Below are 15306 nucleotides of genomic sequence, written 5' to 3' on the forward strand. Positions count from 1 at the left end.
ATGTAGCAATTCAGGATTTTAAATGCAACGGCAGTTTATGTACGAACTGTAACTTGCTGTACAGCGTAAAGTTTGCAATACTATCACAGGTTCGATCGGTTTCCATGAATACCAACTGTAATGTACCCAGCTCCATGCAACTTCGTTGCGCCTAAATGCTGGATCTCTACCGTCAACCACCTACAGCCTTTGTCTACGCTATTTTACAGGTGGAAATTATTACAAGCATTCGTGGCGACCTCAGAAAAATCGCTCATCCCATGCCTGCTAGACAGTGAAGTTTCCAGGTGTAGTGTATTGCCCAGGGAGGGCTGGTCCTGCTGCCGGCACGGGAGGGCCGAAGTTGAAGGGGTGGTTGAACATGCAAGCTGGCCCATACTTGCAAAAACCATAGCGGCCATAATGCGTGCACACAGGTTGATCCTGTAACACAAGGCAAAAATAAAATAAACTTAACCAGAATCATATTTTTAAAGCGGTTTGCCAAGCCTGGCAGAAGTTAATAGTAGTAACAAATAAATCATTTGCAATAAGCTTATACATTTCTTTTGTAGAATGCAAATCTTTTGTCTAATCGTCTAACAAAAGCGAACTGTCCTATGAAGGTGACGAATGTCCCCAAGCAAAATATGGAGACCATCTGTTCTTTCCTCTCCATGCAAGTGATCTATGTACTAAAATATTAGTGAATTCCAGTGCAGTCAAAGGGGCAGCCTTAATGGGGAATGTAAAACGATTGGATAGAAACTCACAGGTTTGATAGGCAAGCCAATGGGGCTAAGACCTGTTAGTGGTGCAGACTGGCGTGACCTTGGATGGTGAAATCTGCATTTCATCCTGTATTTACAGAAACCGCTCTTAATAAAATGCTGGCATTCAGGTTGGCCAGGTCTCTCGGGATACTCATCAGAAGGTGGTGGTTGATTTCCTGGTATATCTGCAGCCTTGTACATCGGGTGATTCATATGGGCAGCTGGAAAATGCGGAAAAGGGACACCAGGAGGGTAATATGGATTCAAAGGTACCTGAAACCAATATTCACACATCATATAGTTATCCAAGAAAAAATATGAATATCAAGCATACCAGGAAATTACTAAATGTGTCGAACAGAATATTTCCACTTGGCATCACTATTCTCTTGGCATGATACTGAGAAATCACAATGGAAGTCAATACGAATAAATAAAATGGCTGCACCCTTTTGGGTTCAGATAGTATCACTTGGTAGTTGAACTGAAAAAATCTTACCGATAGGAATGAAACAACATAGAAAACTATGTTAAATAATTTCGCTCAAAAGAACTGTGTGCTTTTTCCCAAGCTAAGAAACCTAGGTATTTGAAAGAATAATCATAAAGACCAAACATGATATCAACTAACTTACACAGTATTTAACTTTAAAGCAGTTTGTAAAAATAGTAAAATTATGTAAAAAGACATAGTTAAAGAGCAACTCAAAAGAACTACAAACACACGCCAGCAAATGAACTAGCATGTTCGGTTCTTAATTTACCAAAAAGTAAATTAAGGACAACAAATACTAATATTATCCAATTCATGGCAAATGCGTAAGTGAAAGGCATTATTTTAATATGTGTACAAGTACCTGATGATACCCACTCCAATCAGGAGATGGATACATTCCTTGAGGTGGAACCATCCCTCCACCGTATGACGGTGCTGGAGCTAGAAAAGGAACATGCTGTTCATTCAATGTTCTCTGGTCAGGCCATATCTGAAGGTTAGGCTGAGAGGATCCTTGGACATTTTGCAGTGGTGTATCCACATTCTCATGTTCCAACCCTGGTTCTTTTGAAGGCGCGTTAGTAGGATCTGGGTGGTGAAACTTGCAGTTAGTCGCAAATTTGCAGCTCCCAGTGCGCATATAGTATGGGCACTCCTTTTCACCCTGCAACATTAAAACAACAGCTTATGCCTTCCATAATTCCATACAAACAATATTATCAAGTCGTCTGGTCGATCCTAGTCACCATGGGACCGACCAGGCGACTAATCACAATTAGTCGTTGACCAGGGTGACTAGTCGACCCTGGTCGGTCCTAGTCATACCAAATATATACTAATATAATCAAGCATGAAGATAACTCTAGGGCGGTGGCTGCATGTAGGGTTCCAAATTGGGCTGAAAAACATGAAAGCCCAGATGCAGCACATGTCCTAAGCTCCCAGCAATTGCATTCCATTTCTGGTCATCCACCCCGTAGTCGTCCGACTAATCACGATTAGCCAACAACTAATTGGACGACCAGGAAACTAATTGGACTAATCGAGTCATAGCCCATAGTCCAGGATACCGACTAGGACAACTAATCGTGATTAATCGGACGATTAATCGTGATTAATGGATGACTTGATAACACTGCATACAAAGGTAAACTGAGTTGATAAGTGCATCCAAAGCTTTCAGTTTCATGTTAACTTGTGCCTGAATCAATTATCATGATTACACCTAGATATGATTTTGCACCTTGCAGTGGTATACTATTGTCAGGACAAAACAAAAATTGAAAATTTTGTATTTCAGCCAAATAAAAAACAAGATAGCTCAACTAAGTACCCACAATCTCCGCCACAGCTCCAGCACCAAGAATTTTAGAAGCTAAAGATGTTCTTTGAACCAAATCTCTGCCAAACAGGCCCTTAATTACACTGAAATGAACAAGTATATAAGCTGCACAAGTAATGAAAGACTTACTGGTCGCAGTGGAAGACCTAGAAAGTTCAGCTCAGCTTTTTCAATCTCTGTTTTCCCTTCTTTTCCCTCACGGTGGAGGTATTTGCAAGCTTTACCGAATTTGCATCCTCCAGGTGTTGAATAATACTGCAAGGAATATTGTGTTATGCGTCAGACAGGTGAAGAATAGCATTACCATGAAAGATCTAATACCTAGCTCATGCCTTAGATTTTACATATAAGATACATAAGCATCAATTTATGCTATTCAATACTATCAGCTGATACAGTGATACTGGTCACCTATGTTACCCAGCAGGTAAGGGTCGAATCCCGTATCGGATACAGGTGCGTGGTGGATTACTTGCAGTGATATGTACCGTATGTGTACGATACAGCCCTGTGTGCAGGGAGCCAGAGAAGATAGAGCACGAACTAGGCCACTGCTTCACGGCACCCGCCGCCGCTAACCAATCTGCTATGTGAGTGAGGAGAGCAAAAAGAAGATGCTGCTGCTGAGGATTAGTGTGGGTGAGCCATGGGGATGCTCTGCTGCTGCAGAGGGAGAGTCATCGGCGGCGGCGGCTGTGGCTGGTAGTCGTGGGGAGCTGGAGAAGACTGCTAGGCTGCTAGCTTATGTTCTCGTGGGGGTAATTGGCTGAGGGCTAGTTGCCTAGGCTCAAGGGAGAGGGTTGGTGGGCCTTTAGTTCATTTATGAGCTGAGAATGTAAGTGTGGCATGGCGCAGTGTATTCACATGTGTATTTTCTATGATATATACTTTGTCCAGATTAACATCTTTATTAGCATGTGTACATTGTGTTTGTCTTTACAAATTACAATGAGGCATTGACCTGAAGGCATCTTTTTTGATGATCCTGTCTCCAATTAAACTGATGCTGCTTGTTTTTTGCAGCCTACATGCAAACATAAAATCACAATATAATTTGTTGTTCCTGCTATTATATGTCAATTATTATTTTCTTTTAAAAAATAATAAAACATATCCATGTATTTTTTTTTATAATGGCATATCCATGTATCCACAACAGTCTGATACCTGTGCTCCATTGCTGATCACAACTAATTTTGCAACAAAAAAGAAGTGCATAACAGGAAAAAAATGCTCAACTAGAACAAGCATTTCATCAAAGTACACATAACAGAAAAATTGATGTACAAAACAAGGAAGTTCCTGAAATTAATACAAAAAAAAACAGGTGGGGGAATTTCCCCACTGAGCCCTCAAAAAAAAAAGGAAGTTCCTGAAAGCCACTGTAGTTACACCAGTGTGGACTGTGGAGGATAAGCTAGTCTGAGATGAAGCCATGAAGTTGGTTTTCAGCAGTGTTACCTGGACAACAGTGTCTTACATTTTTTTGCCAAGTCAGACAATCCTGCACCTGTGTCAGATTCCAACACCCATGTCGGACACCAAGTGCAATTTGGCGTGTCTCCAAAATATCTCTGAATCAGACACCCGCACCCGAAATGGACACCAACACCCACACGGTGTCCATGTAACCCTGGTTTTCAGACAGAAATGTGCAAAGAGATGGAATGGTATCCACCTACTCGATTTGGTTCAAGATTGCTCATGGTTCAAGACAGAGGACACCACTGGCTTGACCTCAGGGAGCTGGTTCTCAGCACCAATACCAATTGAATCTTAACATATGTTATCATTAAGGCATTAATGGTTTTTTTAGAGCAAAGAAAAGAGAAAACATTCAAAAGCTTTTCAGTGCAAGTTAATCACAGAAAATCAACAAACTATCACCGTGATGAAAGGTCACAAACCTTGCATTCCTCCTGAGCGTTGCCTTCTGCAAAGGTTTCCTTTCTTTTATCTTTAGCACCCTTCAGAATCTCAAAAGTTGGTAGGGAACAATCAGGTGGCAGTAGAACAAAGGATTTACATAAAATAAAATAGATAAAAAATTATCGATTTATAAACCTTCCATTTACAGGGTTTTGGTTAAGAATGAATGTGTATACATATCATCATGCGAATGGAGTTGCTCTAAGGGCATGTACAATGCAAGATGCTTAGACACAGGTGCTTAGGGAGACAGCATTGTCATATCACTAAGCATTGGTATAGAAGTTCATTCCTACAATGCTAACAGGTTCTTAGATAAGTTTAAACCAATATGTTAACACACATTAAGCATTGATGCTAACTTAAGCATTTTATCCATCTTTTAAGAATCAGGTGCTAATGGTTGAAGAAAAAGGTTTTTTTTCGAGCACCTCCATTGTACATGCTTCAATATATCCTCACTGAGAGAACATGAACTAACATGTTTTCTGGGAATGCAGGATGTCACAATACACTAGATAGTTGATATAAGGCCCTCCATCCTAACAAAAGATGCTAAGAACTAACTGTATGCACCTTGTGTCACACTGGCCTGTGGAAGACCAAGAAATTGCTAAAGGGATTGAATGCATAATCCCTAACCTTTTGGGTTGTGACATTTGTCTCGTCTAACTTCATAAAATAAATTCCCTTTTCAGGTTCTTCACAAATCTGCCAACATAAGATATGAGAATTTAAGTACCAAAACGTAATTACATCTACTAAGCAATCTCGAGCAGTATTCATAATATACATGACATAACCTTTTCCTTTGGCTCTAGTTTCCCCCTTTTCATATCAATAACCTGCAACAGGTAAAGACATAGTTAAACGTAAAAAGTGGAGTTCAACAAATGCGGAAGAAGTGTGGCCTTTTAAAGTTAGTAATGAAAGCAAAGCAACAGGCATTTCACTGGTTCATCAGCATGTACAGTGCAATAAAGCTGGTAAAGAACACAGCTCACAAAGATCAATAACTTAATAATTAAATTAATATGCTAAAAGAAAATACTGACTTCATATGACATCTTCCTATGATTTTCCGAGGTAGATGAGCTCCCCTTGTCATCAATGCCCTGCAGAAAAATCCAGCATTTTAAAATTCTACAACACAAACTCAAAAAGGCAAAAGAATAACTATCGACTAGTAAATCAATAACAAGTCCAAGAACTGATGAATCAATAAGTTTGATACATGACTACACAAAAATGATTGCATCCTATGTTTTCAACAGCAATAGACTCAGACATGCCTATGCAGTTGCTTGAAAGCAAACCCGTACATTAATTGTCACAAGGAAAACAAAAACAAAAACAAAAACAAAAACAAAAGAAAATTGGAGGAAGTTGGCATCATTTGTCATACAATGCTGATAATCTCAAACCTGGACATTTCATTGGGCAAAGTGGGGATAGATGCCTATTAACTTGGAATGCACCCACTGCATTGACTCTTTGTTTCTTTATCTTTTCACAACGTCGTGTACAAAGCAAAAGGTTAACTCACCATGGAATCCGAAATGTCTGGAACAAGGCCTTCGTATTCTTCTCTAGGAGCCTGGTTGAAAATTAAATAGATAATAAGAAAGAACAATCAAAGTTTATTCAAAGGCTAGAAATGTAGAATTATAAATGCAGATATGGCCATAGTTTTTACGGCGGCGTGGGGAGGCGCGGCGACCCACCACCTTCACACCTTTACAGCGTCTATGGCGCGCGGCGTGGCGACGCCATACACACATCGGCGTGGCGAATACATACATTATAGTCTAGGATATTAGGAAATTATATTGACAAATGGTAATGCAAATGTAGCTTAAAAGGTATAGTCTACAATATTAGCAAATCAAAATAGCAATGTAAATGTAGCAAGGAAATTATATTGTCAAAATATGTAAGAAAGAAAAAAGAAATGAAAAAGAAAAGAGATGGTATGGGCTTTTATTTAGTGGCCCATCTAAAAAAGCCCACGCACCGCCGCATAGTCTTTACCCTAGCACTAAGGCACACAGCCTGATAGCCGCCGCCGTTTCATATCTTCCTCGCAGCGCCGCCGCTCCATCTTCTGCTCCCTCCCCCACTCGCGCTCGGCATGAAGGCGACGCTCCATCTTCTGCTCCGTCCCCCACTCACGCTCGGCATGAAGGCGATGGAGGCGGCGCTCAGGCTCGGGCTCTCAACGACGGCGGGGCAGTCCTAGGCTCGGCGGCGACGTCAGCGGCTCCTCCTCCCGCCTCTCGCCAGTCACCTAGCGCCCTCGCCTCCGTCCTCCGCACACTGGCTGGCGACCCTGCGTACGCACCTCCCTCTCCCCTCCCGCCTCCGCTGGACCGTCGACGGCGCACGGCCCCTACAGGTACCCTCACGGCCTCACCCTCACCCTCACCGTCTATTGCGCCCGCCACAGCGCACAAAGGCGCCACAGGACGCCCAATCGGCGCCACGGGGATGCCACGGCGCTATGGCGGACGCCATACACGCCGGAGCCGTGGCGTCGCCGTGGCGAGAGCCAGAAAAACGCCACGGCGATATGGCGACGACATGGCGTCGGTATAGCGACGCCTTAACAACTATGGATATGGCCAGTTTATTACAAAGAACTATGATCATCAAAGTGGAAACTGAACATGTCACTGATCATCAGCGCATTGTTTGACAAACATCCATGAAAATTTCAAAATATAAACATTGAACCTTACAAAAGTGGACTATAATTTGTATCTACAAGTTATAACTCCAATTATGGCCATGCAGCACTGATCACGAAGCGCATAAACTGTTTCAGATGCTGAATAAGCATATTATAATTAGAAGATTAAAACAAAAACACACCAAACAATAACCTATAGGATACAACCCAAGTCCCAAGCATATAAGAAATATAACAGGAAATAAGAGATAAATTAACAGTGGGAAAGTAGCAATGACCACATTTTTGTGAACATTTGTTTTAAAGTCAGGTTAGGTTATATTGAATTTGTTGGCAATTCTTGAAACAAGTAAAATGTCCATAAATTGTTGGTAATTCATAGTTTGGGATTTGGTTGAAGAATTAGTATATCACATACTTTAACTCATGGTTCGATTCCCTAACGATTCATGAGTCTCAAACAGTCCCTACAATACTACCCTGTGAAGATAGAACCAGAACAGCTACTTACGAGAATACCTAATAATCGATGAAGGCAGCATGGAAGAAGGCATCTTAAATTAAAGAAAGCACAGAAAAATATTTAACAGGCGACCACATGTAGACTCAGTGCTATTAGACTTCATTTGCATAGAATCAATCCTACTTTTCACTTGTCTGTAATGAATTGGCTCAATAGTTTATAGTCTGGTTCTTCTACTTAGTTTTTGTGTAGTGGCGCTGCTTAGTTAGCTCTTGGTTAACTGCTGTGTAAGTGTCCCTCTGTACCCCCCTTTTGTTTTAATATATTTGGTGCTTTGCTGGGGAGCTTTTGCTCCACACTTTCTTTTCAAAAAAAAGAATAAGTGGAAAACCAGAAATCAGTAGTCAATGACACATACTAAGAATTGGAAACAACAACAAAGCCTTTAAGTCCCAAACATACAAAGAATTGGAAACATTATTAAAAAAATCTCTCACGGCATCACGCTACCAAAAAAACATGTTCATCAAGCAGATATCCAATTTGAGTTACATAATGTTTTCTTATTCCGGTACAGTCAGCAATTTGATTTTGTTTGGTAGGTTGTAAAGGGAGATAAGGACACTAGGTCCAAGGCGTACATCTTCAAATGAAAGAACATATATGAAGACCCTGTGTTTCTTCAGATCGAATGCAGTAATGGCGTGGAGTTCCATGCCCTGAGATCGTCATCCGAAAACATGGACCAGGGATGTGAAGACCCTGTGTTTCTTCAGAGCGAATGCAATAGTGGCGTGGAGTTTCAATTCCTGAGATCGTCATCCCAAAACGTGGATCAGGGATGAAGCGAGTCAATGCCTGGGTCGATGCTTGGGAAGGCAGTTGGGACATTGTCGTGATGACAACCGGGACATTAGGAGCTATGAGGGCAAGTGGGTTGGTGAAGTTGACAAGGCTGCCAATGCAGAAGCTGAAGACAACCATTGCCATGGCAGCGCAACAGCAGTGGCAGCCATTTCAGAGGTCAAGAGCTAGTGCCACAGGAATGAGGACAGAGGTGACTGATTTTGCCGTTCTCTGGTGCTAGATGATGACTGGTGGCAAGAGATTTCAGGCAGCGGAGACAGTGCGCTTCAGGTAAGGAGAGAGAACCGAGGGAAGAGAGGTGGTGGCGGCTGGTTGGGTCTACATGTGGAGTAGTCAAGGCTCAGGATTAGGGCCGTTTTTTGGGCTGAATGGGCCAGGAAATGAAAGCACAATAGTGGTGTTGCCGTAAACGGCTGTAGTCTGTTTACATGCCATTTAAACGCTACACGCTGAGCAGCTGTTCCATTTAATCGGCCGTTTATCCCGTTTAATTGACCATGTAGTCCGTTTAACTAGCCATGTAGCCCAAATAAAAACACTAAACAATAGGTGTCCAACTGCGTTTTCGAGAAAAATAGGTGTCCAACTGTGTACCATTTAGTATTTAGGTGAACATTGCTCAATAGTTCGTCTATCCTTCAGTGCCTTTCAGGCTTTCCCATACTTTTATTTCATTATTCTAAAGCTGTGATGCAATAAAGAACTACTTAATTGTTGTATCCATGATTAACTAATGAATGAGGATCGTTCAGGACTACAGTCCCAAAAGTAATTGGTTCACGTTACCAGCATCCCAAAGAGATACTCCCCCCTCGAACCAGGAATTTGGAAGGTCTCAATCCATGTCAGTACCCATTCCTCAACCCCCATCATACCAGGAACCTCATGGCACTGGTTGTGCTCAGATTTCAGGACTAGAAGCCTTTTCATGTCAGTTTGTTTGTTACAGATTCAACTGAACTATCTTCAATTAAAAGGAAAAGAACTATGGTGCACAAGACAACAAAATGGCATAGCACATCCAAACATCACATTGGACCAATGCCAAAGAATCCTGAGACAATCAAAGCACAATTATGCCAATTGGGCAATTACTCAACTTTTTTAGATGAATTGCGACCTGGCTGAACTTGGGGGTAAGAACAAAGGAAGGTGGTACAAAAGATTTTGTATCCTATTCGAGGCACTTGTTTATCACACTAGGTGATGAGTGTACATCGTGTGAGTTCAATACTGGTTACTATACATCAGAATTGAATGAATGGGTGGAAAATCTAGCCTCTAAGTGCAAGGATATACATATCACTAAAACACCATCATATAAGCTGCAAAAATGGAATTAAAGATGCATTGGCCAATATATAAAACCTAACATCCAACCTGATCTCTAAACAACATAAGGAAGTCGAATTAGAAATGCATCCATATGCCTTGAGCAGGGGAGGAACTTCCTTGACTTGAGGCAAACATGAGCAGTACACTCCCCCTCACCTTTGTAACGTCCATTATGTTCCTGGCTCGACGGGGGTCGAGAAACCAGGTTGAGGACACTACTTGCTAGAGGTTTTCACAAGGCAGGATCGAAAACAACCCTGTGTACCCAGGTCTGGGTCGACGTTTTGGGTCAAGTATGCTTGAAAGTTTAAACTATGTAGCGCTTTCCTACTTGGGGCATGTCGGATTGTCCCCTTAGTTTGCCACACCGTAGTTGCGGCAAGCCAAAAATACAGAGAGCATTTTGTTCGCCAGAGATTTGGCACAGATTACTGCTAAAAGCAGAAGGAAAATCTGTGGTGTGCCAGACTTATGGCGAGCTTAGGAAAGCCATCCAAACACAAAGCGAAGCTTTTGTAGCAACCTGTGGTCAGTTGTGGAAGCAATCCAGACCCTCAATCCATTGAATTTTTTGTTCTGTCTGACCTGTGCCGAGTTTACTGCTAAGCTCAGCCACTACTCGCCAAGGAACAACTACATGGGTACAGCATACTCTAACTGACTCCCTAACCGGCCTGCATTCACCCACTCCCGACATAACAACCAAACCACAAAAAATCGTGCATTCGCAACAAGCACAAGAAAATACAAGTCTCCATTCAGACGTCTTCCACAGTATGAGGGAGTTACCAAATTTAGATAAACATGCACGCACAAAAAGCAGCAGGAACACATCACACATGCAGCAGCAAGAGTAGAAGGGCCAGTCACCTGATCATCATCAGGAGACGATGCTTTATTGCTGCTGCTGTTGCTCCCACTGCCTCTCACCTGCATACACATCCGCGAGGGTCACAACCACACGGAGCAAACAAAAATAAAACAAAATTTGCCTATTTTCTAAGTACCCTTGCCACAAGCACAAACGACCAAACCCCAACTCGCCATCACAAGAACCACACCAACCCCCCAGAAAAAAAAAACCCAACAATCCCACCGAAAACAGGAAAAGAGCTTTATTACTAGGCCAGCCCAAATCCAAGGCACCGGCGCATACCCTACTACTCTTCTTCCTCCTCGCAGGGTGGTTGAACTTGCACTTGATCCCGAAGCGGCAGGTGCCGAACTTGAGGTAGTAGCTGCAGTCCGGCTCTCCGGGCCGGCGCGGGAACCGCACCTTCACATCCACTGCCCCCGTCGGCGCCGGCGCCTTCTCGTCGGCACCCTCATCACCGCCGACAAGGACGGCGGCCGTGATGGGGACTGGCACGGGGCCATCGTCCCAGCCCGATGGCTCGGGGAACCCGCCGCCGTTGCCGGCGACGGCGATGCCCAGGCCGGCGAGCTGCTTCTCGATCGCGTCTGCGTCGGCCGCGTCCCCGGCGCCTACGGAGGAGGGGGAGATCGAGGGAACCGGGGACGCCGCGGCGTCGGGGGGCGGGGGCTTGGCGTCGGCGTCCGCCATTGGAGCCGGTGAGAGAGGAGAGAGGGGTGGTGATGGCGACGGTGATGGGGACGAGTGAGAGATAGAGCAGGTGGGGAAGCAAAGCGAAGTGGGGAAAAAAAAAACCTAGAGAGAGAGGAGCCTCGGACCGGGGACTGGGAGCGCGTCGGGGGACAGGTAAAACGGTAAAAGAGAGAGAGGCACTCCTCTTTTACAGCGCTCTGAATATATACGAAAGCAGGGCTTTGTTAGATTGTAAGTTTTTTTACATTAAATTTTTAGACATATGAAATATTAAATATAGATAAAAAATAATTAATTACACAATTTAATTATAAATTAGGGATAAATCTTTTAAGTCTAGTTAGATCATGATTGAACAATAATTATTAAATACAAACAAAAATACTATAATGCCAAATACTAATTTCTAACCTCAACATAAACTAAGCCTCCAAAGGTGGTTTTGATATTTCGAGGACAGTCGAGTAGTGAGGTGTAGAGATAAAAAAAAAATAAGTAGTGAGGTGTAAAAGCCCAGGAATGGGGAGCGGAGTAGCGCGCATGTGACGGAAGCCCAGTGCGTCTGACTAGCGTGCGACTGCTAGCACTGGGCCCACGCGGCGGTCAGACGAGGGGGAGACCGGAAGAGTGACGGTGGGAGACTTGAAATCAGAGTCTAAAAATGAGATATGAACGGATTTTTGAAATGCGGGTTAGAATTTAGGTGATGTTTAAATAGAGGGAGGAAAGTTTAGAAATGTCACGTCAGATGTTATATTGGAGTGTTACATAGGAGTATTCGGATAGTAATAATAAAACAAATTATAGAAGTTTGAAGTAATACGCGAGATAAATTTATTAAGCCTAATTAATCCATCATTAGCATATATTTACTATAGCACCACATTATCAAATCATGGACTAATTAGGTTTAAAAAATTCATTTCGTAAATTACTCGCAATCTGTACAATTAGTTATTTTTTAGTCTATATTTAATACTCAATGCATGTGTCGAAACATCTGATTTGATAAGTAGTAAATTTTAGCGAAAGAAATTAAACGAGGCTTAATAAAAACGATGAAAAAAGTACGAGAGTTCAAACACCGTGACTTGTATTCACGGGTGATTTGCGCGCGTTCATGCGGAGCAATCATCAAAGTTGATTCTGTAAAGCAAGCATTGGATGATAAGACATTCGGCCTGTTCGCTGGTTGGTTTCTGAGCTGGTTTAGGCTGACTGATGCTGGTTTATTATGAGAGAAAAACACTGTTGGCTGGCTGGTTTAGGCTGGCTGAACCCAACAAGCGAACAGGCCGATTATATACATCATCTAAACATGACACGAGCCAGTTCTCTGATAGTTTAATAGTCATCCAGGTTGTACATAATTATACACAAAAGATCTTAGGGATAAGTCGCCACGAAGGCATGGTTTCTGAGATGGTCCACTAGTACACTGCAGACTTCTCTTGGAGTCACGCTTTTTTTTTTACTGACGGTTGGGAAAGAAGTGGCACAAGTAGAGAAAAATATCTAGGCAGCACAAAGGACTGCCTGTGTAAAATAATTTACATTGGCGGTTCCTGTAATAAACTGTCAGTGCTAATGGTTTATTTACACTAGCGGTTTGCATTACCCAACCGCTAGTATAAAGGCCATTTACACTGGCACCTTGCTTACATAAACGACCGATGTAAATGAACATTTATACCGGTGGTTCTCTTATATGAACCGCCCGTGATTATCATTTACAGTGGTGGGTTTTTATGTCACCCGCCTGTAAGACATCTGCTATAAATGCTGCTTCTTCCTCCTCCGACTAGCACTGTTCAGCCAAGGCACCTTCCATTTGTGGCGAACTTGGAGGTCCAAAATATAAGGGGGAGGTTTTGCTCTTCATTTCTTCGGAGGAGGTGGCTTAAGAAGATTAGTTAATGCCTCTCATAGCTCTTTTTGCATTAGTGCTTCTCACTTTGAGCTAAAACTAGATCTAGCTAGAGAGAGAGTTTCATGCTTGTGTTTTGAGAGAGAGAGAATGGTAGTAGATTTTTGTCTAGGATTTCAATGCATGATGTCTTAGAAGGTTTGGATTAGTGGTGTGCCTCTCATAGTTGATTCTCCATTATAAATTTGATTCAAAATTAGACCTAGGGTTTCATGGGGAGAGAGAGAAATGACAGTATTATAGAGAGATAATTGGTATTATCTCATGAATCATGGTTGTTATAAATAATGCAGGAGTTAAAATATGTTATAAAAAATATTAAATATTGTTAAAAGTACATCTAGCTAGAGAAATATTGTTTAAAAAATTTAAACAATCTAGTTTATTCACTAAATTAGATTATTTGAAATTACAATAATTTTTAGTTTATTCAAATAATTACAATAACTTTAATTTAAATCCAATAATTTTAGATATACCCATTTAATTACACATTACCATTATAATTTTTGTATAGCTGAAGATGGAAAGATCGCTATGTATGTACAACTTATCAAGATTAGACCCATCATACCGTTTGGAGGTTCGTAAGTTTATTGATGCCGCTAGGAGGCATGCATGCAGACAGAAAGATGAAGTACATATGTTGTCCGTGCATGGAATGCAAAAATGTTGTTGTATTTAAGGATGTGGAAGAAATCGGTTCTCATTTGGTTCGCCGAGGTTTTATGAAGGATTAACTGATTTGGATAAAACATGGAGAGGGTAGTTCCGCGCCTTCTGCAGACGCCAACCCAGTGCATGCAGATGGACTGAATATGGATGACGGGACATGACACCGGAGGCCCTAGACTGATCATGTTATGGCAAATCTTAGTGATGATGATGTCGGCATCCAAAATGCATGTGAAGACGTTGACGAAGTTCAAGTCGATGAAAGTGAACAAGTAGAGTTTTTTGAGGCATTGTTGCACCGTTATTCCGATCCTTCTATGTTTCTTATCAAAGGAATGGAGGCCTTAAAGAAGGCAGCTACAGAGCATTTGTACGAAGAGTCTAAGGGTTGTACCGATGAATTCACCACACTCAGAGTTGTTCTTCAGTTTTTTATGCTAAAATATCGGTATGGTTGGTCTGATGCTAGCTTCAATGAGTTTTTGCATGTTCTTGCAAAACTCCTTCCAAAGGGGGGACAAAGTGCCTGCTAACACATACTATGCAAAGAAACTAATCAGTCCACTGACTATGGGTGTTGAAAAGATCAACGCGTGTAGGAATCATTGTATCCTATATCGAGGTGATTACAAAGACTTAGAAAGTTATCCGAATTGTGGTGCGAGTAGGTATAAGACAAATAAAGACTATCGGAAGGAAGAGAACGGAGCTTGTGTAAAGACAGGGAAGAAGCAAAAGAAGACCTAAAAGAAGACCAAAGAGAGTTTAAAAACCACTAGCAATGAAGAAGTAGACTATTACGAGCAGAGAAGGATTCCTGCTTTGGTGATGTAGTACCTCCCCGTGGTTGATCGGTTGAGGTGTTTGTTCGCAAACCCTGAGGATACAGAACTTATGTGATGTCATGCTTCTAATGAGCGCAAACATGATGGAAACTTCGGCATCCATCCGATGCCAAGCAGTGGCAAAAATTCAATGACACATACAAGGAATTTGTTGATGAACCAAGGAACATAAGGTTCACACTGAGTACCGATGGAATGAATCCATTTGCTGAGAGGAGCAGCAAGCACAACACATGCCCAGTGATCCTGACCATCTACAACCTTCCTCCATGGCTGTGCCAGAAGCGAAAATACCTTTTGCTAACCATTCTTATTTCTGGACCTATACAACCTGGTGCCGATATGGATGTGTTCTTAGAGCCCTTAATGGATAAAATAAAAAACTATGGAAAGAGGGTGTGGCCATGTGGGATGAGTTT

General features: G+C 42.1%; 1 protein-coding gene across 2 annotated transcripts; it reads right to left on the reverse strand.

Moving 5' to 3' along the window:
- Positions 1-16: 16 nt before the first annotated feature.
- Positions 17-11583, reverse strand: LOC136504153 (zinc finger CCCH domain-containing protein 65-like). Of its 2 annotated transcripts, XM_066499018.1 has the most exons (12): positions 11030-11583; positions 10744-10803; positions 6066-6116; positions 5575-5634; positions 5323-5364; positions 5162-5230; positions 4498-4557; positions 2720-2845; positions 1610-1912; positions 753-1025; positions 542-667; positions 17-423 (listed from the first exon to the last, which is right to left on the reverse strand). In XM_066499018.1, exons 1-12 carry the CDS (start codon positions 11435-11437, stop codon positions 268-270), a joined length of 1734 nt encoding a protein of 577 aa, XP_066355115.1. In that variant the 5' UTR covers positions 11438-11583; the 3' UTR covers positions 17-267. The 2 variants fall into 2 exon arrangements, with proteins under 2 accessions (XP_066355115.1, XP_066355116.1); XM_066499019.1 differs by lacking the exon at positions 542-667 and having other exon boundaries at positions 11030-11579.
- Between the last annotated feature and the right edge of the window lie 3723 nt (positions 11584-15306).

Source organism: Miscanthus floridulus, chromosome 14, assembly GCF_019320115.1.
Source record: "Miscanthus floridulus cultivar M001 chromosome 14, ASM1932011v1, whole genome shotgun sequence".
Lineage (NCBI taxonomy): Eukaryota > Viridiplantae > Streptophyta > Magnoliopsida > Poales > Poaceae > Miscanthus > Miscanthus floridulus.